General features: G+C 48.8%; 8 protein-coding genes across 8 annotated transcripts; 2 read left to right on the forward strand and 6 right to left on the reverse strand.

The window, feature by feature from the left end:
* Positions 1 to 522: 522 nt before the first annotated feature.
* On the reverse strand, positions 523 to 1,128 carry L3040_009177 (uncharacterized protein; the record flags this gene model as incomplete). Its single annotated transcript, XM_066155882.1, has 2 exons — positions 523 to 820; positions 929 to 1,128. 2 exons carry the CDS (start codon positions 1,126 to 1,128, stop codon positions 523 to 525), a joined length of 498 nt encoding a protein of 165 aa, XP_066010163.1.
* Positions 1,129 to 9,525: 8,397 nt separating this feature from the next.
* Positions 9,526 to 9,993, reverse strand: L3040_009178 (uncharacterized protein; the record flags this gene model as incomplete). Its single annotated transcript, XM_066155883.1, has 1 exon — positions 9,526 to 9,993. One exon carries the CDS (start codon positions 9,991 to 9,993, stop codon positions 9,526 to 9,528), a length of 468 nt encoding a protein of 155 aa, XP_066010164.1.
* Positions 9,994 to 11,071: 1,078 nt separating this feature from the next.
* Positions 11,072 to 12,005, reverse strand: L3040_009179 (uncharacterized protein; the record flags this gene model as incomplete). Its single annotated transcript, XM_066155884.1, has 2 exons — positions 11,072 to 11,598; positions 11,747 to 12,005. 2 exons carry the CDS (start codon positions 12,003 to 12,005, stop codon positions 11,072 to 11,074), a joined length of 786 nt encoding a protein of 261 aa, XP_066010165.1.
* Positions 12,006 to 13,637: 1,632 nt separating this feature from the next.
* Positions 13,638 to 15,575, reverse strand: L3040_009180 (uncharacterized protein; the record flags this gene model as incomplete). The annotated part of the gene is made up of 6 exons (XM_007293947.1): positions 13,638 to 14,159; positions 14,278 to 14,503; positions 14,582 to 15,165; positions 15,248 to 15,301; positions 15,363 to 15,382; positions 15,491 to 15,575. 6 exons carry the CDS (start codon positions 15,573 to 15,575, stop codon positions 13,638 to 13,640), a joined length of 1,491 nt encoding a protein of 496 aa, XP_007294009.1.
* Positions 15,576 to 16,070: 495 nt separating this feature from the next.
* On the forward strand, positions 16,071 to 16,883 carry L3040_009181 (uncharacterized protein; the record flags this gene model as incomplete). Its single annotated transcript, XM_007293946.1, has 2 exons — positions 16,071 to 16,698; positions 16,789 to 16,883. The coding sequence occupies 2 exons, from the start codon at positions 16,071 to 16,073 to the stop codon at positions 16,881 to 16,883; spliced, it is 723 nt and encodes a 240-aa protein (XP_007294008.1).
* A 279-nt stretch (positions 16,884 to 17,162) lies between these two features.
* L3040_009182 (uncharacterized protein) lies at positions 17,163 to 18,715 on the reverse strand (the record flags this gene model as incomplete). The annotated part of the gene is made up of 3 exons (XM_066155885.1): positions 17,163 to 18,138; positions 18,190 to 18,403; positions 18,478 to 18,715. 3 exons carry the CDS (start codon positions 18,713 to 18,715, stop codon positions 17,163 to 17,165), a joined length of 1,428 nt encoding a protein of 475 aa, XP_066010166.1.
* Positions 18,716 to 18,887: 172 nt separating this feature from the next.
* Positions 18,888 to 19,955, forward strand: L3040_009183 (uncharacterized protein; the record flags this gene model as incomplete). Its single annotated transcript, XM_066155886.1, has 5 exons — positions 18,888 to 18,890; positions 18,948 to 19,516; positions 19,566 to 19,593; positions 19,763 to 19,830; positions 19,877 to 19,955. 5 exons carry the CDS (start codon positions 18,888 to 18,890, stop codon positions 19,953 to 19,955), a joined length of 747 nt encoding a protein of 248 aa, XP_066010167.1.
* Positions 19,956 to 20,341: 386 nt separating this feature from the next.
* L3040_009184 (uncharacterized protein) lies at positions 20,342 to 22,258 on the reverse strand (the record flags this gene model as incomplete). The annotated part of the gene is made up of 4 exons (XM_007293943.2): positions 20,342 to 20,602; positions 20,680 to 21,011; positions 21,100 to 21,850; positions 21,968 to 22,258. 4 exons carry the CDS (start codon positions 22,256 to 22,258, stop codon positions 20,342 to 20,344), a joined length of 1,635 nt encoding a protein of 544 aa, XP_007294005.2.
* Positions 22,259 to 22,859: the final 601 nt, after the last annotated feature.

The raw sequence follows: 22,859 nt of genomic DNA on the forward strand, positions 1-22,859 counted from the left end.
CTCCCGCAGCGAGGCCGTACAAGTTGAGCTACAAGTTGGGCTAGAGAGGAAAGGTTAGAGAGGAGGATAGGACGGTTGATGCAGACAGAAGCTGTAAATGGAAGCGGAGTGCCATTTGCGAATTGCTCTCCCCACGAAGTCGCGCCGTTGCCTTCGCGAGGGATAGCGCTTTGCACTGGCCAGAACTCACCAACGAATTCCTCCACCTCCTCCCAAATTTGGGTGGCTCCGTTTGTGCTTCGTAACGGAAGTTGTAGTGATTACGTGTATGAGGTCTCGATATGCTCCCTGAGGAAGGCAAATCGTGGATCGCGCTTGAGACACGAGTTCCTGTGGTCCTCGTCGCAATTAACCGAAAAATCCACCTCACTGCCTGAACTCGGGATTGAGGGGTTTCGCAGAGGTGTTCAAAGGTATCGCAAATATCATGAAAGATATCGTTGAACTTCAAGTTAACTGTCAAGGCTGTGGCTGCTTCCCCCTCTTCCTCCTCCACCTTCTCAGGTTGACTCCTCTATAGCTCTAGTTCCGCTTCGACGCGCGCCTTGAGTTTCCCTTAACTCCAGAACACCTCAACCGAGAGAGTCGCAATATTTTGCCCAGGAAGTAAATCGAGTGCTTCTGTTCTTGAAGCTCGCTGAATGACACGAAAGTCGGCTCGGCACTCTCGGACGAAACACTATCAGACTCTTCCAACTCTTTCTCGGGCATCATCGACCCATCGTCATCACAAATCTCCTCGTTGCTTTCATCGTGATCGCGAGAATGGCTGCTGTAAACATCGTCCGGCACACTGCTCTCCGAGCTCCTGTCACAATCACTATTACCAATGGAGGCTAGCACCCTCGATACCTTACCTTTGTACTGACACTCGGCTCCTCAAATTCCTCGAAATTCCTCGAGATTTCCACTGATGTAGCTATCTGACTTCGAATCATCGTCATCGTCGAACATATCTCTAGTTTCGTCATCAACGTTTTCAAGCGCAGCCGTATTGGGATATGCCAGAAGTACGGCTGTGCCCAAGCTTCGCTGCGATTCAGACGTGCCGCCGCTAAAGCCAGTGCCGCCGAAGCCGTCCATTTCGATATCACCTTCGCCATCCTCGTAGTCGCTATTGCAGGGCATAATTTCGTCCTAGGATGAGCTCCAGAGGAACGTCTCCTAGACCTCGGCACTTGCCGTTAGCGTATCTTCGGCATCTAAACATGGAGGGTCAGCACAGCTCTCTCATTCAGTGTGGGAGGAAGCTTCAGCCAGGAGTGGTTCGAAGCGCCAACAGCTGTAGGGCTTCCCTCACCCAAGTCCGCTATGCGCCCGCTCTGGACTTGTACCAGCATAGGGTTCGACGTCGCATAGGAGCAACGCACTTCGGGTGATATAGTCGATCATGTTCACTAATATCAAGCGAGAGAATTGCGATACAAAGACCGTTGTCGCGAGTATGTGTCAGAGGCACGAGATGGGTGTCTTTTGTTATGGGTGCTTGACGATACAGGTCTATCCAATCAATCACCTACCTGAATAATGAAAATATTTCACGCAGTCCAATATAAAGGTAGGCAAGTCGCGACTTACTTGAACCCTGAATGCTGGATCTCTGGGGAAAACGCGTAAATCCGTGTATAGACCATAGAAAAACTAAGCTGACCCTCAACAATCACCAAGAAGCGGTCGGGCCAAGCGCCTTTTTAGTCCCGTGACTTACAACTTGCAATTTATCCATTAGGAAGGGGGGATTGTCTGTAGCCAAGATAGATGATAGATGCTATATTCTTTTTCCCGTCTTCTTTTGATCGTCTAGCGAGCCTGGCCTGGTGCTTTCTTCCCTTTTACCCTTTCGTCACCGACTCACCGAGAACCCTCCTTAAGCGATCTAGCCCACAAAATTCCAATGGGAATAAATAATTCTATACCACGCACTTCATCATGTCAAGTTCCGACGCTTGCTATTAGCGTCTGTGGTTTAGTGGTAAAATCCATCGTTGCCACTGTGAGTACCTATACTCATGGTCAGTTTCGATGGGCCCCGGGTCCGATTCCCGGCGGACGCAATCTCACGATACTCCTGGCGCGGGTCACATTTTTTGATATTGGCATGATGGTATCTCCGTCCGAAAATGCTTGTAGGGTCCAAGCGAGGTTTTGTTAACGGTGTGGTATTTTTCGGATAAAGAGCGTAATGGAATGAATGGACTTGTATCTTTTGATCTGTATGCGTTATGCATCGTTTTAAGTATGCGTGCGAATATAGAGGGTGTAGCGGAACGTTGATGAAGATTCATCGTCCAGCCATAATATCATAGTCGCGAGGGTATTGGAAGCTAGAGTCCGTGGAATGCTGAGCTGCATATCCTTTCTTTTTTGGGGTACAGAACTCGTTGAATGGAGAATGGTCGGCCGAGTTTAAGTGACGCTGGAGGGCGGCGGCTTTATATTGCCACCCTAAAAGTTCCCAAGGCTATTCAAAGCGAGAAAAAATGTGGCCGAATTTCCGCAATGTTCCCCTCTCCAATTCGTATTGAGTAACAGGAAGATAAAAATATCATCACACTTTAGTCGAAGGTTGCTGGTTCGTATCCGATGTTATGTAAGGAACAGATAACGGATCGGACGCTATCGATGTTGGGCTCTAAAAGCCAGATTCTTCAGATACGGATTATACAAGCGGACTTGGGTAATACATACTGTCCTCTCCTCTGGATAAAGGGCCTGCGAAGTAGAAAGCATCCGCTGCCTGCAGGTCTGTAGATTGGTCGTGGACTGCCTTTTCCGTGAAGACTATGCTGATGTTATGGTCAGGCATGGGCAACGTACATAATGGTGGAAAAGGATGCAGCCGATAGCCCTCCTAATAACATGTATAACATGATGTTGTGCAAGAGCAGACCTGCAATGCACATGGCAGTTTCTAGTATTATAACCCTATACCCTGCGACACATGATCAAAGGAAGGAAAAGGAAGAGAGTTTCGGAGGCCACGACCGTGGTAGGCAGCGATGAAGAAGAAGGAGAAGAGAGGAGAGGAGGAAGAGGCTTCTGCGATGGCTGTCGAATCGGATGTAACAGAGGCGGACGGTGTCGAGATATGTGGAGATCTCGCTGATGATGATTTCGCAGAGTTGGGGGTGTCATTGGCTCGAACGGATGGATGGATACATTGCTACTTCACGACGGAGGTTATCGAGAACAAGATATCAGACTGAAGAGTTTGCAATGGGTATCTGGCTTGTATCTGAGCTTTGCTCTCGCAACGACTTGAAATTGAAAAGAAGATAGATATCGACGTAGATGCGGATAGGAAAGTTTCTAGATTTTTTAACATCGTATTTTAAAAAGTTGACGGATTTTCGGAACTTTAGAACGGAAATTTAAGCTTCGTTCTATTACTATCTCTGACGACATTGAGCTTGCAGATCCTACTCAAACAACACGACAGCATCGAGTTATTGATACAGGCACGAGAGCACGACATCTTGATTGGAGGAGGTGCTTGGTCTATGCCAGTACCGTATTTCTTGCAGCAAAAAGCTGGAGGACTTGGCCTTTCAGATAAGCTTGCTGCCGCACGCTCATTCACTGAATAGCAACCGCTTCGAACCACTTGGTGGGATACAAGCGAGGAGCTATGTTTTGTTCGCGGAGATACAAATTCGGTAGCCAATTGAGAAGGCAACTAGGCCTCGATGCTGCTGAGAAAGCTATCGATCATACTCCAACGTCAAAGAATATGAGTCACGTTATGAAGAAGGTCTTGACGATTTGTATCAGACTCGCGTACTTATCGACCAGTCTTCAGTAGCTATAAATTGAAGTGTCGGTATGTCAGTATCGACCCGAGGCAGTTGGGGGTGATACGGCCGTTTCGGGTATCTCAGGCACAGATGAGCGTACCTCGCTTAGCGTGGCACGCCTTCAGGGAAACCCCTAACTTCGATAGAAAACCTATCATATAGCTAGTGCACGTGATTCATTCTAATGGTATAAAAGGAATCAGCTCCTCTGAACGTTGGGGAGTACACACAAATCAAGTACCATTTTTACCCATTGTTTTGCAATTGCAAGAAGCTACGTGCGCTGCACGCTAGTGATTACGAAGTTACGAACGTTCGCTACCGGCGATCCACCACGAAGGGTTTTACAAAGGCAATGGGTATACCGCGACGCTGTTATCAACGAGTTTATCACCAAACACAACGAATGTGAAGGAAGCTGTGGCACTTGGTAATACGAGAGAGCTGAAGGCTCTCCAGAAGAGGTTATCAAACGTATAACAAAGCTTCAACAACGAAATGAGTTAGAACGACTGATTTAGACAGATGTCCGTCAAATAGAGATTAGAGAACACGGCGGCAATCGAAGGCACTGTAACAGAAACTACAAACGACTTCAAAGGTGCCCGCGATGAAGCGGAAGCCGCATCCATTAGCTGTAGCCTCCGAGCGAGCAGAATGTCAGAGCAAGGGGACGATGAGTATTCTATCGTAGTATGGAAATTCTCATGTATTCATTTCATTGCTCTTGGAATTCCAACCGGCAACATGAAAAGAGGAAGCTGTTATGTTCTATGTCTGATGGTAATCCCTGCCTCAGGTCTGAGGAACGAGCCAGGGACTAGAAATACCAGTCAACTCTGCACGGCTAATCTAAAACTAGCCTCCACGCTCCTTACCGGAACTTCAGACCAGATACGAATTCCTTGCCCGGTCACAACCTGATGACACCAAGTGTAAGTACTTGTGTCAGTGAGGATGTGGAAAGGCATTTCCTCAACTCAGGAGACTGCGCGATCACATTCAAGAGACGTCAGAATGTTTTTTCCCGGAGACTTCGTATGTGACGATCAATAATGAAGAGCTTGAAATTGCAGATAGCTGGTACGCGGCAGACTTTTATTCACCAACCATGAAAATCAGGAATGCTTCAGCAGGCAGGAAGACAAAAATTTCTGATGTGTTAGGAAATGACGGAGAAGAAGAAGCAGGACTAATGTCGGTCCATCCTCTTTCAGAAGGAAGAAAGATCATGACACTGCAGGCAGATACGGACAAGGGAAGATTGGATAAAATGGGGATCTGATGGATAATGAAATCGGAGAAAAGACATTCGAACTGCTCCAGGATAAAGAATTTCTTTCAGAGGCTGTACTTGAGAACTCGGAGAGGTTGCTGGAGCGACATGAGGAACCCTTAGGGTAACTTGGCTCTCAAAAGCCCTCCGGCGCCACACTCTGCTCAACCTTTCGTAAATTGATGAGCAGGAAGCTATACTTCTAAAATGCAAAAACAAAAAATTAGCAATTACATGTATAAGACCCGGGAGGAGTAGCTGTAGCTATAGCGTGCAAGATAGACAACGGCAACGGAAGTGTTGTTATCGTAGATTCCGTAGTGGTGTGCACACTGGTTTCAGACCTAGTACGAACATAACTCTGATGTTCACTGTGGTCCAGTCTTGAAAGGAGAAAGCTGGTCTGACAGGCGCGAGAACAAGAACTGTTGTTGCGAAACGAAGAGAACCAAGATGTTGGTGATCTTATCTGTAAATGAATGCAAGATACTACGTACGTTATAGGTACTCCGGTCCTTGAGCGAGAACCTTAGCGACAACCTTAGCGAGAACCTGGAAAGGGGTCGATGAATGCGGAGGAACCTGCCTTACTCCGCACATTCGTCAAGGCGAAACAACCTTCTCATGAACTCTTTTACTACGTACTACGTAGTACGTAGTACTACTGTTGTACTGTAGTTGTAGGAGACCCACATGGCCCCAGAATCCCCTCTCAATAGAGTCTTCGACTTTTGATTGACCGGTACTAGTCAAGTAAACTTTGAGAGTCGCTAAGAGATACCTTACTGAATAAACATTGCCATCTGAGGTACTAGTAGTACGTAGTAGGTTCTCGTTGTTTTAATAAGCTTTTGAAGTTCGCTCATACCGAGAATAAGGTTCGAGTATTTCGACAAACTTTACTATACGGAGATATTACTGTACAGTCTCGATCGAATTAGATTCTGTTGCTGGGTATACTCTGTAGTGGAAGGTGTGAGCAGGGTGCGGGGACCTCAGCCCTGGCACGAGTCCCACTACAACCTCGTCCCAATTCCTAGTCCTAGATAATACCGGTACAACTAGTACTACGTACGAGTCAATCAACCACACTCATCGGAAGCTTCCTCGCGATCATCACTACTACTCTGATTGAGTACCAGCAATAGATTCTTATCCCCATCTTAGGAAGTTTATTTCGATGGTCTCGAAATCCTTATTTTTCCTCATACTACTAAAAGCCCTTCTTACTACGTAACGCTCAGGCGGTTATTCTTATGCCTGTACAGAGCTCCGTAGTGATGTAGGCACAAACGCCTGTGAGGTTGTACTGCGTAGATGTAGAACTAAGGATACTTCCATGCTGCTTTTGAGCCTGGACCATGGAATGGATGAGAAAGGTGGCGGACATTGGACGTTGCCACTCATTTATTACGTACGTAGATGACCTGAGAAGCATTTGCAGATACCAGTATTTGCGGTCTGATAAACCAGCGTTTTGCTTATCTTCAAACCAATTAATAAAGGGGTCTTTGAGCATGAGCATTGAGCGATATACTACGTCGCAGGCGTAAGTATTACCCCTCGAGGGTATGGAAAACAGGGGGTTTAAAGTGGAAACTAAACTTTTAAGGCACCCTCGAGGGGTAATACTTAGGCCTGTACCGTGGTACTACGTACTACTATACCGGTAGTACGTAGTATGGTAGTGGTACCGAAGAAAGCTAGTCATAGGGCGAGTTTACCTATCACGGGCCGAATAGGCACACTCTCGAAGGTCAGAGATAGGGGTAGCTATTGTGAAGGTTTTGGGGTTGAGTTTTGATATCTCGAGGACGCCTTTAGATATACTAGTATTTACGTAGTATTAGCAAATCCCATCTGCACTGCAGCCTACAGTAGTATAGCCCAGCTGCTTAACCTTAATACCACCGCTATTATTAAAGCTATTCTGACTTTTACTACGTACGTATATTCTCGCTTTTCGCAGCCCCTAAAATGGCCACCCTTTCCAATGAACGCTCTTAAGCACGCGATGACGCGTCTCGCCGACGATAAATAGTTTAAATCTCTTCTTTTATTTGATATCTCTTTCGAAAATTTGTAATAGCGTGATCTTGAAAATAATAGCTTCAATAATGAGAAGATTTAAGAGCAATATAAGCTTGACCATTGGAATCTCCGCAGGCTGAATCTCTAATTGGAACATAAGACGAGCCTAACGAGCTTAATTACGTAGTACTACGTACTACGTACTTCGATCTTTGCAATAATGACCAGGACGGTTCTAATCCTAACTATACTTTATAATATTTTATTTAATTGAATCGCAATTGATTAATAAAAATGCTTTTAAAGAAATCGATACGCAAACAGTAGCTGATGGAAACAAAAAAATGCAAAAAGAAGGGCTTAGTGTGTAGCACTTAAAGAAGGAGCGACTTATGGATTTATATATAAGAGCAATCGAGGCAAAAAAGCGATTATGATAATATATTTTTATCTTTTATTTCTAATCAATCATTCAATTCGGCGATCTTCGACATCATGCTTTCGCTATGATCCTGCTACTTAAAGATGGCCCCGCCATACAAAATACTACGTACTACGTACGTAGTACCGGTAGTACTGATCGCTTATCTGGCCCCACAAGTGGCCCCTCCCCCGCCCCTTTTATCCATAAGGTTATACATTAGCCTTACTTAGCGTCCTCGAGATACTACGTACTAGTATCAAAGATCTTGGGGTATTGAGCACCTCCTGAAGGTACTACGTAGTAGTAGTACTACTACGGTATAATTATTGGGTCCGGCTGGGCATACGCATTGTGCATACACTGTAAGAAGCTGATAGAGAACCTCGAAAGCATGATCGAATTTGGGAGCGGCCCATTCGCGCAAGCGTTTCTGGCTAAGGAAGTTCACGGCTTGAAGTAGCATGAATGAAAGCTAATCGAGGGATCGAGGGAAAAGGGGCTGCAGATTCAGAGGAAAGACCGTTGTAGTGGAAAAAAAGTGCTAAATGCTAAAATTGAGTCGAACGAAGTTAACGAGCTTAATCAACGAACGTCGAACACAACTTTGCTCGACGATTATGCTGCTTACGCAGGTTGGGAGACTGCTGTATGTATTTGAAGTTGAAGATGTGGTCGACATCGAAGCTTCAACTTATGTAGTAGCTATGAATCGAATTACATGATGACAACACCACGATTTCCATGTACTTTTCTACAGAGTACGTAGTACGTAGTGTATGAGACCGTCTGACCACGGCGAGATAAAAGATCCCAGATCCTAGCCTTGTGCACCCTACTCCCTCTCATTTGCTGATTTACTACTTCGTACGTAGTTGTTATCTAACAGTCCTTTACACAACTCGTCATCCAGCCTTGACAGCGTCGGGGCAGCGAAACCCTAATGTTGTATTTGGCCTGTGATGAAGTACTTCCACAGCAAGTTCACTTTAATCTGGACAGTATTGAGTTCCGAGGTACGAACTGAAGTATAATAGCTACACGATTCAGTATCATAGGATAGTTGACTCCGGAACAAACGGATCAAAAAGAAGTATATATACCACATCACTTCCCCTTAGGACTTGACATCAGCATCCTTCACTCTCAAGTCATTCACCCTCAAGCCTTCTGCAAACACCGAAAGACCAATATTTTGCAAGTACATTTTCGGATTTCCCACCATGAAGTTCTCCATTGCCATTATTGTAGCCTTCTCGGCTTTGACAATCGCTGCCCCTCTAGCAATTCCGTAAGTATCCCTTCCTAGCCTCTGCCATGAGCCAGCCAAAGCCAACAACTGGATTTAGCGACGGAGCAGCGTCCTTGGAGGCGAAGCGTCAAATACCCTGCCCTGCAGAGTGGAACTGCCAGCCCACTAATGGGAAGCGCTCTGAGGTCCTGTAACTCTGAAGAAGGAGCGTGTAATCCTTGCCCCAACAACAACGTTGGCGGCAATGGAAAGAAGTGGCAGACTCTCTTTATCCAAGCACGGGGTTTCGGGATGAGATGGAAGCGATGGAGGCCATGGACATGCTAGGGCTTGGAGCCAAACGAAGGGTCGATGTAATTTCTGTTCATGTAGGACTGGCTATTCAACCTAGTCAGGGAGGGGACGAGACTTGTAAACCTTCATTCATTCCCTGACTGCATGCAATCTCAACCGCCAGATATTTTCCGTCATGCCAAGTTCCATGTACGCCGAAGACAGCTGTGACTACCCACTGGTTGTGTACTGATGATACTCCCATCCTCTGAAGCACGAGCCCTGTTACACAAACTCTTCATGATCCTTTCAGTTGTCCTGATCATTTAAAACTTCCTCTGAATAACCCATTGCACTTAGCACATCTTTGAAATTCCATAGACCCCGGCTGCAACGTAAACAACTGCTTGACACCTGGCCTGCTGTGCTGGGCAGGCCGCATTCGATAATTCCACGTGGGCCGGAGTCCTCGATGTTGCTAAGCAGCAGCTTCTGCAGGTTTTGAATGCAGAAGTCCGAGAAACCGTGACGTGTGTTGGAATCTTCGCGCAGTCCGCGAATTTCCGCAAGGTCGGAGATGTCGTCGCTCCCCATCTCGCTTAGCTTTCGTTGGAGGGCGCGTCGTGGTATTGCAATATCTTTGGAAGCGGCACGTGAGTGTTCCTGGATTTTCGCAACCAGGCCGGTCAGCAGCCTCTTGAACCTCGGATATCTGGAATACCGATCCATTGGCATGGATGCACACAGGAAGCTTTCCCCGGCCCAGAAGATCCGCAAGAAGGCTACTGAGAGACTTGGAGTCGAGCAAGGATTGTTCGGGCAGTTGGTCGAATGCACGCTCTTCAGGTGTAGATGGTGGAGTCCGTGGAGTGATAGTGCCAAGGTCGGCCAGAGCTGCGACGTCTGTAGGACAGAGAAGACTGTCAGGTTGAGAGTCACAAAACATGTTGGACTTAGATTTGGCAATGAACGAATATGATGTTGTAATAGCGTGGGAGGGTTTTTGTAGATACTTTGCAAACTAATAGGCATGATATCTGTGCATCTTATACCAATTTGGTCTTTGAAGGGCTTGCCAGAGTTTCAGGCGTCCGCAATTCCAAACAAGACAGAAGTCGTTGAACAAAGTTGATGATCCTGACAACCCGTAAGCGTAAGCAGACGGCAAAGTGCATATCTCTACACCTGATGAGCCAGATGTCTCAAATATCCCGAGACTGATTAAATCCAGAACGTGAGTGATAAAGGGACAATAAGCAAGCCAGAAACATATCTGACCATTGTGACCAACATTTGGTGTGCTCGATTTCCTTGAAAAGCGGCCCATCGATAGTATCGAGTATGAAGGAAGAAGAGAAGAAACAGGAGATAGTAGATAGTAGAAGTCCACCCTCAAGCTTTCTTGCGCTCAGTAGCATCTGCGGCATACGCACAATCAGAAGCAAATAAACTCCGACAGAGTCCAAGAAACAATGCCGATTGATCTCGATGGCTTTCACCCGCTGTTGTCCGTGTCGCTTGGTCTGCTCTGGAGAAGTAATGGCCGAGAGCGCTGCGTATAGAGCTCCATACCATCGGATGGTGTGCTGTCGGTGACCTGTATCGATTGGTACGTCAGCCAAAAACACTGAGGATGGGGCTGTTCACCAACAGGTAATATATCAAGCAGCTGTACCTATTGACCCGTGTTCTCTGGGACGTGAGTAATGTTTTCGATTCAATAGCCGGGTGAAGTCCCCGTACCGATCTAGCCGGTACCGATAGGAATTGTGATCGAGAAACAGTAGCTTCTCAAGAGGCAGCCATCCAGAGCTATACACCACAAATGTGTGGGAGCACGAAGTTCCCTTGATGATGATGATGATGATGATGATGATGATGATGGGGCTCATCGATTCAAGGGGTTAGATGTGCCAAAGTTCCCAGGCGTCTCAGGGGAAGTCGCCCTAGCTCCGACTCTGCTCGAGAAGAACTCGATAGTTTGACTTCCCTGTGCATAATCTCTTGCATAGGAAAACCTAAGTTCATCTCCATCTATCACGTCCATTCTCGGTCCCCACCCCATCCTCGCCACCATTCCAGTAATGCTGCCTCTTTTCAACAAACGGCTGTCCGAGGACCAGACTCCGAATATTATGCTCATACACCAGGCACGTAACGTTGAACGGTATCCTATGCGAAGATACACCTGCACTCCACCGAAAAACCACCTGCCCACTACTCTTGCTCTTTTCGCCTCTCCCAAAATCGATCATCACCTCTTGGGTTCCTCCATCATCGCCGGTACCGTGCGACTCGATGACCAGACCGAGACGAGCCACGCATGCGACAGAGATCAGATTCTGAGGGAATTCTGGGTCCAAGTTCGCGGTTATGGGAACCGGCCCTCTTTCCGTATCGATATAGCCCGAAATGCTCGCCATCGTTAGACTATTTTTAAAATGAAGATAGCTCGATTCAGGTCGGACGGAGACATAGTCTTCCTGGGTTGGTGGGCGACGCCTCAGTTGCGGGATAACGGCAGGTGAAGCCGCTGGATCCGATTCTTTGCCTGTGATGCGTTCCTGCTTGCGCCTCAAAGCGAGTATATGGGTTTTACGCTACCTATCTGAGTTCCGGCGGTCTGTACTTCGAATTTCTAAGCTGAGATTTCTTTTTCGGAATTGGAGTGGAGGTGGGAGCAAGGAGGTTTGTGGCACGTATAGCGCCTTGTTGACGCGCTGCGGAGGGTCCATTGGACCTTCCTCGACGCTCGTTGTAGGCGACGAAGACAGCCGGCTGCTTGTATTTGATGCTGCCACGTAGTTGCTTCTGCGCCCATATGATGTTGTGGAAGAGGATGGTGACGGAGGCTTTGAACCAGGAGTTTGCCCTCGTTCTGCCATGCTTGTACCGAGGTTTATGAGCACCTTCTGCAACTGATTTGACGGCCTGGGTGCTGCCGTGACTGTCGGACATGCTTTGAATCTCGATCCCACCGCCTCTCTTCGCTTTCTTGCAAGAGAGTTATGGTTTCAACGTGAAGCTTAACCTGAGCTTTCAGTTGTTCTCTGCTGCCTGTCAACAGCTAAATCTTGCGGCTGGGTGTGTCGTATCTGCTTACATCTCTGCTAATTTCTCTTGCAGGATCCGAGGAGGCAGACCTCTCTCTAAGCTGTCGAATGATAGCTCGATAGAAATGCAATTTAATATAAGAAGAAGCTCAGTCTTTATCGACTCCATCGGGAAATGTAACGCTTGTATCTGTGGTTTCTTGAACCACGCCCATTTTACATGCATTACTATCTTCCGCTGACCCTCAACCGAAGTAGTGGACTTATGTACCCTCTTAATCAGTCTTTCTGTGCGGTCAGATTTATCGGCTAGCTGTTGGAGCTCTTCAAATTCCTCGAGTTACTGATGAATTGGCGACTTCGCTGACTCCAACTTCGTACAGCATCGCTTGAGAGTCAAAAGGCTAAATCCAACGCTGGTATGAAAGCTTCGCATATCGAGCGCCATATCTGTAATCTCATCGCCGTCCGCTTCCAGTTGAATGGCCAATTGGTACATATACTGCGACAGCTTCAAAGCTGTTGCGGCTGCACCTGTAATGGCAAGCACACTAGCCGTCAGTCCGGCGATTTCCATCCTTCCTCTTCAATCGATTCAAGGGGACCTGGAAAGCTGCAGAAAGGTAAGAGTAGAAGAGAGAGTAGAAGCGTAGGTGACAAGCAATTCAAGACGAGGCCGCGATACGACGACTCCTTAAAGGCCGTGGACGAGTCTTCCGCAGAATTTTCATTGCATACCGAAGGTCTCTCGCAATTTGACGAGACTCATAGCAAGGCGCAGTCCGTATGCATACCCCGCAGAGCACTTCCATACTGGAACCAGCGAGGTGCATTGGTGTGCTGCACATGAACACTGAACCACTCAACACGATTCTCAACCATACTCGCCAGGGGCTGCAGACCAGCACGGTGATATTGAACTGGAGCGAGCGAGACACAGTCCCAGTTACAGCACCACAAAGCCGCTGACCGAGTACGGGCCATGCCGCATCCTGCATTCCAAGCAAGGCTGTGAGGATAACGAACAGCGAGTGTTCTATGTATGTATGTGTGTATGCAACACGCTTTGCGCGTGTAAAGAGAGAATTGCAGTGAACCGGTCAAAGCAATTCCAATTAGAAACATCGAAATTTCTCTCTGGCCAAGATATCTAGGAAACTGGAGCTACTAGTGTCTCTAGCTTAATCCAAATTTCCTCGGACTCCTGTAAGCACATTGGACCTCGCTGAATGTTCTATGTGTGCTATACAAGCATGAGAGAAAATTTAGAAAATACCAGGCCACCAGCGGGACAAATAAATCAAGAAATCGAAAGGTTGATATAAGAAAAAAGAAAAACATATGTGAAAGTATCTGAATTGCGACCATCTCTCGTCTGTGGGTGGACCCACCATCAGTGGCAGCATCTGGTATCTGTGTATCTGACACCCAGTGTTAAGGTAGCAGCTAGCTACCCAGCCAATCTAAATGCACAATATCTTACACAACTTTTGAGCTTATATTCAGCTCCACCAGCCCTTGACGCCTAGACAAGCACTCAAGAGTCATTATCGTCCTCATCGTCCTCATCATCGACAACCTGACCAGCCGGGGAGTCTCTCATGCTCCTCTTGCCTCCCGCGAAAAGCGGCTCCGAATCACTCTTTTCGCCACCATCACCAACAACTTTAATTGTTCCGTCAGCTCTGACGACTTTGTAACCCTTCTTGCTCAGAGTACCAAGGCGCTTCTTCTTCTTGTAATTAGCAACGGCCTCATCACCGACGTTGTAATAGGGCTCCATGGTGATATCAGGAAAGCCAACCCATTTAATATGGTAGAAGACGACTCGCTTGTTTTTGCTGCCAGTATGGATTATCTCATCGCCCAATATCTCCTCAACTTCGTACTCTTCCCCGCCTGACTCAGGCTCGGGTTCTGGCTCGGGTTCTGGCTCGACTTTTTGGTTCAGAGTTGAGTATCTCGAAACAATTGTAGACTTTGAAGTTTGGCTTTTACGGCGCTCCAGATCATCGTATACACGGCGTGCCTCACGGCTGGAGGTGGTGGCGAAGGAGTCCTAGAGGCATGTTAGCAATTCCAAATTCACAGAAAATACGAGTGACATGGAGTCACTAGGACTTCAATTGAAAGCAGTCTGTATGCCAAGAACTTTTCGAAGGGGAAATTTCACTGACCTGGCGACTTGAGCGACGTTGACGCTTGGCCTCGTTACCGGTAGACACAGAGCCGCTTCGGCTGACAGATCCTCCAGTTTGTCTTGACGTGTCCCGGGAGGGTATTAGTTGCTTTGGAGTTTGAGTTTGACGTCGGGTTTTGTTCGCTTCATTAGGCTCTGGAGATAGACTTGTAGACACAGAAACCCCCTGACCAAGGCGAGATCGTGAGCGCGGCGCCATGGTACTTGATTGGCAAGTCAGTATACAATTATCCGAGTGGCCTATACATAAGATCACATAGAAGGGGCTCAGATTAACTGACTGGTGAAGCTGAGCCTCAATAGCAACATCCGTAGAGACTTCGTCATCTTCGTCATCGCTGCTTTCCTCGGAGTCAGCCATGTCAGCCAGACCACGCTGCGCGGAATGCGAAGTCAGAGTAGGTCTTTGAGGCGAGGTGAGAGCGGGTTCGTTTTGATCGATCGGCTTCCGTGGGCCAGCGCGAGAGGATTGTCTCATCAAGCCCTTGGAAGTACCAGTGTTTCCCGTGACATTGGGCTCATCATCGATCTCATGCTTGCGCTTCCTACCCGGTTTCCCCTTCTGCTTTGGTTCCCCATCATCACGCGGCGCAAAATCTTGCTGGGCTGGATCATGCTTGCTCCTAGGTTTGCTTCGATCTAGCTCCTGGCTACGCTTCCACTCATACTCCTCAAAGGTTTTGGCAGATACCCAGTTCAGAATATTCTCGGGGGCGACGCTAATGCGAAGTTGCGGCTTGTCGACGTAGCTGACCACATAGCGGGGGTGGAATTCATGCTGAAAGTGGTATATAATGATACCGGTCTTGTTGGTGGTATGAGCCGGCATGATGGAGATCGGTGCAAGAGGGGGGCCTGAACCGGGCTGTACGGCAGGTCAGAGATATGTGCCCAGATATTGAGACAATGAGAAATAGACCTCAGTAAACGGAGCGAGCATAACCTACTATGTACCTCGGTCTTTCGGCTACAACGAAATCCAAGAAGTTATTGTTGTCTTCCTGTTGCCAGCGAAGTCAGCAATGTCATCAGATGTTTATTTCGGGATAATCAAATATTCACCTGGTCGACACCCCCAAACGCTGTAGAGTTTAGCAACATGGCAAAAGACGGCGCTGAGTAGCTTGAGAGACGGGAAACTTGAGGCAGGGATTTACCTCACGTTCTTATCGAGGGTAATGGAAGCTCACCTTGGTCGCTGGTACGGAAGAGACGTTGAGGTGCGGCCGCTTCGGCCCGCTTTTGCTTCTGCCTGAGGCGGCGAGCTTTGCCCATTCAGAAGAGCTCGTATTTGGTGTTGGTGGTGCTGAGAGCGAAATATTTGAAGAGAGAGAAAGAGAGAAATAGAGAGAGAGGAGAGAGAGGAGAGAGAGTAAGAAGAGAGGAAGGTATACGAGAGGAAAAGAGCTTCTCCGGAGACGTTTGCCGCGTTTCGTGGAAACAAACGTCACTTTCGTAGCTCTGACTTACGGAAAACAGTCGCGGCACCTTGCAGATTCTCAAATCGTGGCAGAAAGAGGTTATCTATGTGAGAAAACAAGATTGCAAGAGTGGTGTAGAGTTAATGATAATTCAGTAAACAGTAAAACAGTAATTACGAGATAATCAATATGTCGATATCGCCAAAAGAAAGTAAGCGTGATTGGTCAGAAGAGACGCGTTAAAACCAGGCGCTTATTTTACGCGCACCTCGAACTTTAAATTACTGTCCATACAATCACAGCTCTCAAGCTTGATCAAAGCTCTACTCCATCACAAACTCGTGCCAAAATGCTCGCAGCAACGCCCACGCTTCGAACTGCTGCACTCGGCTACATGCTGCAACCATCTCTCTTCACGCCGTGCACATACACTACCACTTCCCCGTCCTTCAGCAGAGACCAAAGCACGAGCGCTAGCTCTACAGCTTCCAGACGGAGGGTGCAGCTCGGAAAGCGAAATGTAACTTTCAAACCCTCTACATCGACCACCAAAAATGTATCTACAGCTGCTGCTACAACTTCACCACATCAAGCAGCAGCTCCTGCGTCCAAAACCGACCTTCTTGACTGGAACACGTTCTTCAAGCTGCGCAAGACACGCCGATGGTATCAGCTCGGCTCTTCGGTCGGTACTGGACTAGGAGGATTCGTCATGGGAGCGCAGGCCCTTACAATAGCGGACATGGATGCGTTGGTCTCGCAGGTTCCTTTAGATCCATTCATTACGCTGGGGTTGATCACATTTGCGTGTGGAGGTACGGGATGGCTTCTTGGTCCAATTATGGGGACGGGGATGTTCAACTGGACAAACCGGAAGTTCAGAGGTCAAATGGACGAGAAAGAGAAAGAGTTTTACAGGAGGGTGAAGAAGTTCAGAGTGGATCCGTCGGCCAGCAGCATGGCGAACCCGGTACCTGGTATGTGAACCCCAGCTACTCAGAGCTAGATACGACAGCCATTGAGAGGATGTAAAAATATAGGTGCGATTGTGCTAACCTTATATACAGACTACTACGGTGAAAAGATATCTAGCGTGGCAGGCTACAGACGATGGCTCAAGGATCAACGAGCTTTCAACAAGAAGCGTACCTCATACATCTGAGAGCTTTCTTTAAGCGAGATGGGATGACACGAATATGGATAAGAATGACAGCTCTGTGAAAGTACAATGAATGTTGTCATTTGTCAGAAATGGAAATGCAAGCGGGAAACGAGATCCTAGCTGCAAACCCGGTGTTTCTGAGCCTCTTCTTTGTAAGCAACAGACAGGTGGATCACAGTCCAGAGGGTACCCGGGCCACGGAACAAATTATCAGTGTCCGATTTTCACCTGGAACTTTATCAATCTTCTTATATTTTGGTTGTGGAAGAGGGAGTGTGCTTAGTATTCCGGCCACGAGTTATCAACCTGCTCTTTCCAAGCCTTGAGTCCACCCCTAATATCCCCGATATACCTTCCCTTACCAGCCAACCCGCTATGTTTCAGTTTCTTTGCAACAACCTGGGAATCATTGCCAAGTCTACACACAACATAGATGGGTGCATCATCCGGCAATCTTCTCGGCAACCAAGCTGGAATCTCCCCATTAGGAGGAAGTTCCCAGTTGCCGCGCCATGTCGAGAATGGGACATTAATCGAGCCTTCAAGGCTACAAATATCGAATTGCACCTTCTCCCTGACATCAATCAACAGGTGATGATTCCCCTTCACATCATGATATTCCTTTGCTTCGACCCTCTCCTCCGTATTAAGGAGGTTGCCAGGCGAGCTGACTCCGCAGAACAAGACATAATCCAGACTGCCACTCGTCATGCTTTCCAACGTAAGTCCAGCCTCAGACGAACAAGCAAAGCATTTCGGCCTCCTAGCCCTCAACCTTACACTTCTAAACGCAGGACTACTATTCGCCGAAAACAGTAGCATTGTGGCCGCAACAGCAGTCTCGGTCTGCTCGGGCACTGCCTTCAATTTGCCCCCCACAATCAACTTGATAGCTTCGAGCGCTTGCAGCACTCCCATCACACCCACCACCGGTCCCAAAATGCCGCCATCTCCACAGCTGACAACGCTTTCCGCAGGCGGTGGCTTGGGGAACACACATCTGTAGCACGGCCCACCGGCTTCATTGCCAGGCGCGAGAGGAGGCGAATTCAATACGATAAGCTGTCCATCTGTGCGTAACGCTGATGCTGAAATGATCGGTTTGCCCAGCAGGACGCTGATGTCAGAGATGAGGTAACGGGAAGTAGGGTGGTCGGTGCAGTCGAGCAGGAGGTCATATTGAGAGACTATCTCAGCGCAATTTTGGGGAGTGAGATGCTCTGTGTAGGTTCTGTACTTGACCCTTGGATTCAATCTATAATTTTTCAGTGACGGTGTTCTCTAGAGGAGATGGAGAAGGGTGTACGCTTTTAGATATGAGATGGCACTGTCTACTTTCTTCATGCCGACTTTAGCAGTGTTGTGCAGGATCTGGCGATGGAGATTCGAGGTCTCAACTTCATCGCCGTCTACGATGCCGATGGTGCCTATGCCGGCACCAGCGAGGTAGGCCGCAGCAGGACAGCCTAGGCCTCCTGCCCCGACGATTAGGATTGAAGCGGCTTTGAGACGTAGTTGGCCTTTACATAAATCATATATCAGCCATTCCTCTCTTGAATTTGTTCATAAAAATCACAAGAAGAAAATAAATCACCTTGGATCCCAACACTAGGAACAATCATCTGCCTCCCATATCTCTTATACTCCTCCTCTTCCAGTGGCCACTTTGAGTTCGACTCCTCAGTCACGTTACCCCCCTCGTTCAGCTCTAAATCCGCGATGCCATCTTGGGCCTCCAAACAAGCCAACTGCTCTCTCAGTTTTTTCAATTCATTCTCCGCATCAGAAATTTTCTCTCGGAGACTATGTATGCTTGCGGAGGCTGAGGGCATGGTTCCGGCGTGGGGTGTTGAATTTAGACACGGACCGGACCTTGAAAATCGCTTGTCCAATAAATTTCTTGAATGTCGTCGCTTGAACCACGACCGAGACCTTCGCAACCACCAAATCTCGAGTCTGCAGCCAGCGAAAGTGTCAGAAATTAGATACTGTACATTTGCAACAATGGTAAGCTCATATCTAAATATAAGGCGCACATTAGACTTTGCTAACATAAAGGCGCAGGCCCCAACCGCCCCCAAAAAGCGTACCTCCATCCGCGCCAAATCCTCCTCCACCTCCAACTCAGGCTCCGGCCTCATCGCGCGCCCTCCCCCCGTCCACCGCGAAGGCGCCACCATCTCCGACAGCTTCATAAACTCCAAAAGGGACAAGCGCACCATCAAGTCCTCCTCATTCCTCAACCGCATCGAGAAAGCGCACAAGAAGCCGCTCAAGCGGCGACGCCCCAGCAAGAAGCTCGTCACGACGCTGGAGAACCTCGCGGACGCGCTACCGGATGTCGAGGACTTGGTCAAGGGGAAGGAGCGGGACGAGGGCGGGAAGATGCAGATGCGGAGCTTGAAGAGCCGGCCGGGGGCGAGGAAGAGGATGGAGAAGCTGGAGCGCATGGAGAGGGAGAGGTTTTCGAAGAATTTGGCGGTTATCATGGCCGGGTGTGCGAGCGGGGGTGAGGCTGCTGCGAGTGGTGCTGTGGCTCCCGCCGTGGGAATGGAGGTTGATGATGGGGTAGAAGCTGCGCCTGTGGCTGTGGCGCCGAATCCGGCTGTGAATCGGTTTGCGGCACTGAGGGCGTGGGTGAGTGCGAATATGGAGAAGCACCCGGCTTTCGAAGGCAAGTAGTAAGGGATTCGGAGGGTTAAATATTTCGGTATGTTGTTCTACTGTATGGTGTTTGGCGTTCTCGGGAGCGATGGGGATATCAAAAGTTCTAGATGCCTTTTTTTTGGCTGGGGATTTCCGACTACAAAATACCCATACCTCAATCATTACTGATATACAAATGTATCCCATGTACTCAATGTCTGACTTCATTTTAGAAAATCCTGTGTCTCAAAACGGCTCTGGGACGAGTAGTGCCAGGCACATACACGGCCTTTTTCAAGCTGTCTGTCACCCAACCCCCCATTGCGTGTTTACAAATAGCACTCTAGATTCCCAGCCATCGATGCAAGCAAGCAAGCTCCGACGAAAATCAGCACCCTCAAGATGGCTTTAAGCATATCTCGCTGAACTCAACCAATCTTATTATCTTAGTCGGGCCTGGAGCTAGTGAAGCTGGGATTCCAGACCTTCTTTGCCTCCTCCTATCACAGGCATAAGACGAGATCAAATAGGATGACCACAAATTCCGTTGTCTAGCGAGGAAAGAAGTCTTAGAACTAGGCTCAAATTGAAAGCTCAAAACAACGATGCTGCAACTGCAACCCTTCAACCCTTCAGCCCGAGCTGAGATAGACGAAAGCGGCGGTTCAAGCGGGGTCAACCGCTTGGGATACAGACCTTTTCAGGGCTGAAAATCTGGATAGACAGAAAAATCAACCAGAGGGTTCCGAAGTGCGATTGTGGTGGTGGTTGTGGTATATTTGGATCTTGAATTCCATGCCTACACCAACTAATTACATTGGCACCTGTGCAGCCACTTCCCTCCAGAATGCACATCGTACAGCCAGCTCATCATCGATGCCCTGATTCCCCAATCCATCGCTCCGTATCACGAACTGCTTCCCCGTCTGCCAAAGATCGGGAACGCCTGGCTGGGTCGCGTTTGTAAGCTTGTTCTCATTCGGATCTCCCGTCTGGAACAGGGATGCGAATGCCCCGGTGAAGCCTTCGTAGATGAGCGGCTGGGTCTTTTGTACGGCGTTGACCGAGCTCCACTGTTCTGTTTGTCAGACACGGTGATGATCCTTATCAGAGTTGCGTGGACACGCGGAATTTGGTGGAGGGGGCGTACGTATTGTACATCGCTACCATGCGTCGCAGGGAGAATTGTGTATTCCGCCACATAGCTCTTCTGTTTCGCTGCGCTCGCCATCCAGTACGCCGGACATGCAAGGACGGTGTCTCGGTATACAAGTCCAGCTCTGACATACGAGGTGTTGTAAATCGGTATATTTTTCGCCGAGCCCGTGGCCGGATACAGCGCTTTCACACGCTGGATATTATAGCTCGATAGACCGGGCAGGTATCCCCTCAACCACTCGTCGAACGAAGCCGTGCTCGAGTTGAAAGCCGGTGTCCCGATGCTAGTCGCACTCAGGAATCCAGGCGGTACAAAGTTCTCGCCTATTTTCCGTCAACAACAATAACCCACCCTTTCACATGAACAACTTCTTTGCCTTGGGCAAAGAATAAGGGGGACAGGGGAACGGACCTTCATGAGTGTTATACACGCCATAGCCGACCTCGACATCCAGATCTCCCTTCCCGGCAGCCTCACTCAGCGGCCGATCCAAGAACTCCCCATCAATCACCGGCCCAAACGTAAAGCTCATCGTGTCGTACTGGTGCATCTTCTGCACCACCGCCGCCGCGTCCCTCAAGACCTGGACGTCGGCCCCCTTCAAACACCGCAGGCTCTCGGGCCCAGCGCACCCGCTCTGTTCCGCAAACGTGTCGTACACACGCTGGGACTCCGGCCCATCGCCGCGATACGTCTTGCTCCAGAACGGCGAGCTCGCCACCGCCGCCCGGAACAGCTTCGGCCTGCCGCCTCGCCCGTTGGCGATCGCTTGCGCGACCACGCTGCCCGCGCCGGCTGACTGGCCCCAGATGGTGACGTCGTCAGGATCCCCCCCGAACTGGCGGATGTACCTGCTGGTCCAGCGCAGCACGGCGTGCTGGTCGAGCAGGCCGACATTCAGGTCTGTGGTCGGAGAGGCGGCCATCTCGGCGCCGGGGAGGAAGCCGAATGCGTTGACACGGTAGTTCGGGTAGATGAAGAGGAGATTGGTGCTGTGCGAGACGTTGAGCGTTGGGTAGCCGCCCGGTGGCATCTCGAAGGGCCCCCCGCCGCGAATGAACCCGCCGCCGTGGAAGAAGATCACGACTGGGCGGAGGCTTTCTGGCGCCTTCCAGGGCCGGGAGTACAGGCCGAGGAAGAGGCAGTCCTCTGAGCCGTTGACCTGTTTTTTGAACAAACGCAAATGTGTGTGTCAGTGAAGCTCTTCTGTACCAGTATCCAGTTCCTAATGACGAGGACATCTACATCTACATCTACATCTCTCACTTCATCTACATACGGTTCTCTGGACGCACAAGTCAAACGGCTGGTCCGAGTCGTACGTCCCGTTGACGACGGGCACGGGAGGCTGCGGCGCACGGAATCGGTTCTCCCCCACGGGCGGTGCGGCAAAGGGGATCTTGCGCCAGTAGTTCACGTTGTATGCTGCCGAGTACGCGCCCTCGAAGGTGCCGTAATCCAAGCGCGCAACCGGTCGTTGTTGCTCAGCCGTTGCGGGAGATACGCTGAGGAGGAGGGGGAGGAGGAGGGGGAGGAGGAGTGAAGAAAGCTGGCGCATAATGAGCTGCATCCTTTCATGTATTCTCGATGTGACGAAAGATTGTCAACAGTCGAATATGGTTGTGAAGCGACTCTTTTCATTTCATCATAAAACCGAATAGGAATTGAAATCCCCTTTATTGAAAGGATAAAGGGGGCATGCAGCGACAGAGGAAAGAAAGTAAAATGCTTATAAAGTTTTGAGCTACCCAGGTACCTAGCTCTCGGTCGTTGATACACCGAGCAAGAACAGCGAGCGGCTGGGAGGGTGTAAATATCTTCCGATTTCGCTGGCTTCAATCCTCAATTCGAAATCAGAGATAATTAAGTAAACACGTAGACATATAGAAGAGAAGAAAAGAAGACTGTTGAATACCTACCACCCACTCACTCCTGAACCTATCCATCCGTATTACGAAAGTGGAAAACCAACCTTGAATCAATCAATGATATATACTCACCAAACGGTCTTACCCGCAACATCTTCAAGATCCAACATCGTACTACTAGTACATACCTTAAAAGGCAGGTGGGGAGTCATTTTGAACGGTCCACGGAACCCTTCCTCTAAGGAGACGGTCACTGGACCGCTTAAAATCGGCGCTAGTTTCGAATCAGGAATAGATCATTTT

The sequence above is a fragment of the Drepanopeziza brunnea genome (genome assembly GCF_022702325.1).
Source record: "Drepanopeziza brunnea f. sp. 'multigermtubi' strain 214-2 chromosome Unknown ctg19, whole genome shotgun sequence".
NCBI lineage: Eukaryota > Fungi > Ascomycota > Leotiomycetes > Helotiales > Drepanopezizaceae > Drepanopeziza > Drepanopeziza brunnea.